Raw genomic sequence first — 6,897 nt, 5'->3', positions numbered from 1 at the left:
GGTCCCCAACAGGCCAGACCCCCCCCCAAGTACTGCCGGAGCCACTAAAACCCCACAAGTGCAGCACTGTGGCACTTTGGGGAGGGTCCTGAGACCCCCCGGGGAGGGAAATCCCACCTAGGGGGCACCGCGGGGGAATTTTGTGCTGGAAAAGGCAAATGCCGGAGTCGGGGACGTCCTTCGAGAGCTGCGGGCAGCCCAGGTCACCCGAGTCCTGCAGGGGGACAGTGGTGGCCGTGCCAGGGCTGGGGACACGTCCTCGCAGACCCCCCCCCAGCGAGACTTCACCTCGTGCTGGGGGGCTCCAGCCCCACGGCTCGTCCCTGCCCCACGGCGCGGGGGGGGCCGCTGCCAGCCCCCCCCACATCCATGGGGGCAGGGACAGGGATGGGGACAGGGATGGGACCCTCTGAGGGGTCCGACCCCCCTCCTCCCCATCCCCACAGCCCACGGCCCGGGACGTTCCCTCTGCCCGAGTGGCAAAGCCTGGCTTCACCTTAATAAAATAATAATAATAATTAATAATAATAATAATTAATAATAATAATAATAATAATAATAAAACAATCAAACCCGAAGGTCTTGGGGCGCCCTCTGGGCACGGACCCCACTCGACTTCACCTCTACCCCTTCCCCCCAGACCCCGGGGGGCTCCGAGCCCGGGCAGCCCCCGACACGGCCCCCCCGGAGCCCCCAGGATGGGGCCATGCCGGGAGATCAGCTCCCACCAAACTTCCCCCCCTCCCCAGACTCCCAACTGGTGTGAACTGGTGTTGGCTGGGAGGCAGAGCCGGGGAGGACCCCCGGGTGCCCCCGTTCCCCCCTCCCACCCCACCCCAGCGCTTCCCCCCCCCCCCCCAAACGCCCCCTCAGTTCCCGGGTTCAGCGTCTCCCTCTGTGTCCAAGGGGTTCTGCCAAAATCGTGTGTAAGACACGAAGGTCTAAAAACCGAGTTGCGTGGACCCCCAGCCAGGGGTGCAGGACAGACACGGGCCCCCCTGGGGACAGGGCGTCGACCCCGGGGAGGAGAAAAAATACGGGGTCCCTGCTGGGGGATGCCCGGCGGGAGATACGGTGACCCGGGAAGGGACAGCTCTGGGGTCCCCGGGGGGACAGGCAGCATGCACGGGGGGGGGGCCAGGCAGAGATTCCCTGGAGATACGGGACCCCCGGGGGGGGACGGCTACGGGGCCACGGGGGGACAGGCAGCATGCACGGGGGGGGGGGGACAGCGGGGGTCCCCTGGGCTGTGGGGTCCCCGAGGGACCTGCAGCACGCACAGGGGGGTGGCTGCGGTCCCCGGGAAGGGACGGCAAGGGGTGGGGGACAGGCAGCTCGGCCCCCCCAGTCCCGGGGTCCGCGGGCAGGGCCGGCCCCGCGGTGCCCGGGGGGGCGGGCGGGGGGCGCGGGGCAGCGCGGCCGTGCCAGGCCGGAGGAATGCGGCCGCCCCGGCTCTCCCGGGCCCGCGGCCGCCCCGGTGCTTCCCGCCCGGGGCCGCGGCGGTGGGTGTGGGAAAGCTGCGGGTGTGCGCTTGGGCAACGGCCCCGCCACGCGCCCCGCGGCCCCCGCAGCCCCCCGAGCTCCCCGCGGCTCACATTCACGCAGGACTTCTCTGTTTTACCCGTTTTAGCCTCCGTTCGGGCCAAAACAACAGCAAAAAAAAAAAAAGGGCTTCACATCCTCAAGCTCCTGGCCCAGGAGGGGCTTCCCGGGGTGCGGGACCACCCCCCGGCCCAGCATCCCCAGCCGGGGAGGGGGGCTGTGGGCAGCCCCCGACCCGCCCCGAGTGTCCCCCACGTGCCAAAAACTCGTGGGGTGATCAGGAAAGGGGCTGGCACGGGGCGGGAGGGGGGGGCTGAGCCCGCGGTGCCACAGTTTGGAGGGGACCGCGGGGAGGGGGCCGGGGGGCTGCGGCCGCCCTCCCCGAGCGGCGGCTCCCGGGTTTCTCCTCTCTCCCTTTCTCCTTCTCCTTCCTCCCCTTTGGGCTGGACGTGCCCGGGCAGCGCCTGCTCCTTCGGCTCCCATTGATGTTCCTCCCAAACAGCCCCGCCGCCTGCCAGCAGCCTCCCGAAAAAAAAGATTTGGGAAGCCGGGGGAGGATGGGGGGGGAGAGAGAGAAGAACCGGGGCGGGAGAGCGGGAGCGGGACAAGTGAAACCGCCTCGGGGCAGCTCCGGCTCCGGCGCTCCCCAAACGCCGCAGCGGGGCCGGGGCTGTGCCACCAGCCTTGTCCCCCCCTCCTCGCCACCACCCGCGGCACAAGGGGCCAGCCCTGCGCCCACCCCCCCTCACACACACCCCAAATCCCTTCGGAGACCGGCCCCGAAGGGTCCCCCCGGTCCTCCCCGCCTCCATCCGTGTGTGTGTCCCCCCCCCGGGGCTCAGCGGCTCAGTTTGTGGGGGCGGCGGCGTTGCCCCCCTCGGGCTCCCTCTTGCCTCCTCCCTTGGCGGCCGACGGGTCCCCGGCGCCCTTCCCCTCGGGCTCGGCCCCGTCCTTGCCCCCGTCGTGGGTCTTCATGTGCTTGCCCAGGTGGTCGCTGCGCATGAAGACGCGGCCGCAGACGGGGCAGGCGAACTTCTTGGCGCCGGTGTGGGTCTGGAGGTGCCGCTGGAGCTCGTCGGAGCGGGTGAAGCGCTTGCCGCAGAAGAGCCAGTTGCACACGAAGGGCCGGTCGCCGCTGTGCCAGCGCAGGTGGGCTTTCAGGTGGGAGGTCTTGGCGTACGCCTTCCCGCAGCCCGGAATGTGGCAGTTGTGCAGGTGCTTGCGCTTCGCCCCCTCGGGGCACGGGCCGCCCCTCTCGGCCTCCTGGCAGTTGGGGCAGCGACACGCCGCCTGCCCCCCGCCCCTGGGCACGGCCCGCCGGGCGCCTTTGGGACGCCCCCCGCCCTCCGCCTCCGGCCCCCGCGGCTCCGGGGGACCCTCCAGCGCCTTCGCCCCCTCGGCGCCCAGGAGATGCTGCGCCGGCGGCGGCAGGAGGTGGGCGGGGGGCGCGCAGAGCTGGTGCTCCCCCCCGGGGCCGTACCCCCCCAGGGCCGGCGGCAGCCCGGGGTGCGCGGGCACCTGCAGCCCCCCGCCCTGCCCGGGGGGCAGCTCCATCCAGCTGGCCCCGGCGTGGAGGTCCCACCAGTTGACGCCCCCTCCTTCCTCGCCGGGGGCGCCGGGGTGGGGGGGCCGAAACCAGGGCTCGTAGGGGTGCGCCATGTCCGGGGGGGCCGGCAGCAGCTTGGCGTAGGCGCCGGGGGCGGCGGGGCCGTCGGGGGGCAGCTCTAACCTCGGGGGGCCATGGGGCTCGTAGGCGCCGGGGGCGGCGAAGGCGGAGTCGTCGGGCCCCGGCAGCGGCAGCTCCGGGGGGGGCAGCGGGGAGGCGAAGTCGGGGGCTCCCGGGGCGGCGGGGGCGTGCGGCTGGAAGGGCTGGAGCGGCTGCAGGTCCAGGTGGGTCGGGGAGGCGCGGGGCGCGTCCGAGGGCTGGGATCCCAGGGAGCCGCAGACCGCCGTCAGCATCGCGGGGCGGCGGCGCGCACAGACCTGCGGGGCCGAGGAGGGGTGGGCGGGGAGGGGAGGGGGGGGGAAGAAGAGGTGTGAGAAGAGGGGGGGACAAATCTCCGCAACCCCCCCTCCCCGCCCCTCCGCGCACCGGCAGCGTCTCCCGTGCCCGTCACCCGCCTTTTGGGGGTCACCAAACCGAGGGGGGTTCGCTGCTCTGCAGCCCGATGTGACACCAGGATGGTGGCACCGGCCTGGGGGGAGCCATCCCTTAACACCCGTCCCTTATGGACCCCGCGCCACCCCTTGGTGGTGACGGTGGGTCACGGCCCAGAGCGGTCGGTGGCTAATTCCAAAATCCAAGGAAACCGGCAGCCCCTGCCTTGTCACCCCCCAGGCCGTGTCCCCCAGCACCCAAGGGGACGTGAGTGGCGTCCCCAAGCCCATGTCCCGACAGCACCCACGAGACCACCTTGGCTCTCCCGCCCCTCAGCCGGGCTGGGAAACCATCACCCCCCTCCCTGCTCCTGCCCTAATCCCACCTGGAAGCCCCCGGGCGTTTTTGGGGGCTGGTTGGTAGCGGGATGAGGCGGAGGAGCCCCGGGCAGGGCCCGCGGCAGCCCTTTGAAGGCGGGCTCTGGGACCCCCCGGGGCACCCGCTGCACCCCCAGACCCCCGGGCGGCCGCTGCCTCCCCGGCAGGGCGGCCGTGACTCAGCGGGAGCTTTGCAAACCCCACTGGGGACGGGCCCCACCCCGGTGTCGAAATCCACCTGCCGCCACCGGCTCCCGCCCCCCGACTTCCCACCGGCGCCGCGGGGAGGGGTGGCCGAGACCCCCCCTCACCAAAAAACCCCTCCTGCCACCATCTCCTTCTCCCAGCCCCCCCCTCCCCGCTGTTTCCCCGACCCTTCACACACATCCCCCACACACACACGCCCAGCCCGTGTGGGACAGGGACAGACCCTCAGGGAGACACTCGGAGCGTGCTGGAAGCTTTGGGGTGGAGGATCCCCCGAACAAAGGGGCCGGACCCCCAGAGCCCCCCCGATCCCCAGCACTGAGTCTGGGGCAGGGAGGCTGCCCGGGAAGACCCCCCAGCTGTGTGGGGACACCGTTTTCCCCTGCCAGGTGTCACCCAGGAGGGCAGGGGGATCCCAAGGATCTGGGAGGGAATTGGAGGGGGTTCCAAAATCCCCCTGACAGAACCCATCTCTACCTGTGCTACCAACACCTGTGGGGGCTCAGCCTCGAGCTGGCGCTGGGATGAGCCCCCTGGGGTGGCAGCCTGAGCAGGTTTTTGGGGTCCTGTTCTCCTGCTGGAGCTCAGCTCTGCCCACCCCAACCCTGGGGACCATCCTGGGGGTGTCAGAAGAGGGTTGGCACCAAGAGGGTCCATCACTTCCACCCATAGAAATCCCCAGCGGGGTCCTGAGCCCCCCAGCCCTCTGCCCCCTTTGGGTGCAAAATTGGGGTCAAACCCACAAATCCCCACAGTGACAGCCTGTCACGGGACTTTGGGGTGGCAGCTGGAAGGCACAGGCCCCCCCCCCCGGGTCTGGAGACACAGAGGACACGGCAGGGATGTCTCCCAGCCCCCCAACCACGATGGGAGGGGACCCTCTGTGGGGTCCCGGGGAGGTCCCCTTGACACGGCTCCAGCACGGCCACTCCACGGCTCTCCTGGCCCCACTCCCAGCAGTCCCCCTCGGCTCAGGGGTCCCCCCAAGCCCCCCAGTGCAGCCCCACCCCGACCAGTCGCACCATCCCCACCTTCCCCACCCCCCTCCCAGCTCCAACACCAGCGAACAAGGACCACTACTGGGATGGGGAAGGGGGAAAGCACTGGGAGCACCCCCCGCCACGGGCCTGCCCCAGCCACGCGCGGAGCCTTCCCGGGACATTTTTCCATGCGGGAAGGATGACAAAAGTCCCCAGGGGGGCCCCCAGCGTCCTTCCTCCCTCCCTCCCTCCCTCCCTCCCTCCCTGGCGGGGCCCGACGACGCGCTGGCCATTTCACCGCAGGGAAACTGAGGCAGCGGCGGGTGAAGCGTCCCGTGAGTCACGGCCCGGGCTGGGCACAGGCGGCCCGGCCCGTCTCCCAGCCCCGCCGGTGCCTCGCCCCGCGGCGGGGCCGGGCGGGCGCCGTTGCCCCCCAGCACCGGGAGCCCCGATGGATGGGCCGGGGGCGGCGGCGGTGGGTTTCCGAGGGGGATATCGCGGGTTTGGAGGCGTGCCGGGGGTTCGGGGGGATGCTGCGGGGTGGCGGGGATGCCGCGGGTTCGGGGGGATGCCGCGGGTTCGGGGTTCCCCACTCCCTGCCCAGCCCGCAGCAGCGCGTCCCGGAGCCGCAGCGAAACTCCCCGGGGTTTTTTTTTTTTGGAGGGAAACGGTGGCGGCGGGGGGGGGGTCCAGCCTGTCCAGCCCCCCGCATCTCACCCGCGCACCCACCACTGCTCGGCACCGGCGCGGGGCCCCTGCGGGGCCGATGGGGGCTCGGCCCAACGGGAGGGGGTTTCAATCCCACGGGAAGGGGTTTCAATCCCACGGGAAGGGGTCTCAGTCCCACTGGAAGGGGTCTCAGCCTCGCGGGAGGGGCCGTCGCGCTGTAAATTGGAGCGGGGGGGGGACACATCGGGGAGGTGGCGGGGCCGGCAGCCCCGGGGCTCGGTGGCCACTGGACGCGGCGTTTCGGCGAGTAGAGACTTGCCGGGGCCGGAGCGGGCGGCCCGTTCCCAGCCGTCGGTCAGGGGCAGCCGGGACCCTCCCGGGAGGTCCCGTCAGGGATCCCCCGCGGTCCCGGGGGTACCTACGGGTCTAGCGGCGGCAGCGAGGTCCCGGTGGGTCCGTCCTCATCGGCGTGGCGCGGGCGCTGCTTCCCGAGGGGACCCCGAGGGACCCGCGCGGCTCCCCAGGGACGGGGCACCCACTGGGCCGGGCGAGCAGGAATGGCCGGGTCCCAGCCCGGCCGCCGGCTCTTCCCTCCGCCCCCCCGCCCAGCTCCACCCCCGGCCCCGGTGATTTTAACCCTTGGAGGCAGAGCCCCAGCCCCGCCGCTTGACAGGAGCCGGCTCCGGTCCCAGGATCCGGCGGATGAAAGCGGAGGGAGGGGACGGGAAGTTCGCAGCAGACACCGCAAACAGGGGGGTAATTAAAGAAGAAAGAAACAACCGCCTCCCTCCCGCGCCCGTGGCCGCCTCCTCCTGCCCCCCCCCCGCCACCCCCGGGACCCCCGGGCACCCCTCCTGTCCTCCCGCCCGGGGGTGACACACAGACGTGCCCCACCTTCCTCCTGCCACCCCTCCCGGGGTCGCCCCGTCTGTCTCCCCACTCCGGGGGTGTCGCACCGAGGTGACCGCTGCTCCTGCCCCCCAGAGGTGTCACCTGTCCCCGTGGGGGGCTCGGTGCCCCCCCG

The 6,897-nt window shown here is 71.9% G+C and overlaps 1 protein-coding gene across 1 annotated transcript; it reads right to left on the bottom strand.

Moving 5' to 3' along the window:
* Positions 1–2,364: 2,364 nt before the first annotated feature.
* Positions 2,365–3,501, bottom strand: SP6 (Sp6 transcription factor). Its single transcript, XM_027719726.2, has one exon. The coding sequence runs from the start codon at positions 3,499–3,501 to the stop codon at positions 2,389–2,391; it is 1,113 nt and encodes a 370-aa protein (XP_027575527.1). The 3' UTR covers positions 2,365–2,388.
* Positions 3,502–6,897: the final 3,396 nt, after the last annotated feature.

Source organism: Pipra filicauda, unplaced genomic scaffold, assembly GCF_003945595.2.
Source record: "Pipra filicauda isolate LSUMZ 115617 unplaced genomic scaffold, ASM394559v2 scaffold1421_size33978_pilon, whole genome shotgun sequence".
Classification (NCBI taxonomy): Eukaryota; Metazoa; Chordata; class Aves; order Passeriformes; family Pipridae; genus Pipra; species Pipra filicauda.
Note: the sequence above shows the minus strand (reverse complement) of the source record. Positions and strands in the feature narration are given on the sequence as shown.

Bases quoted from the DNA above. Each gene is read 5' to 3' on its own strand.
- SP6 (XM_027719726.2), bottom strand. From the start codon at position 3,501: ATGCTGACGGCGGTCTGCGGCTCCCTGGGATCCCAGCCCTCGGACGCG.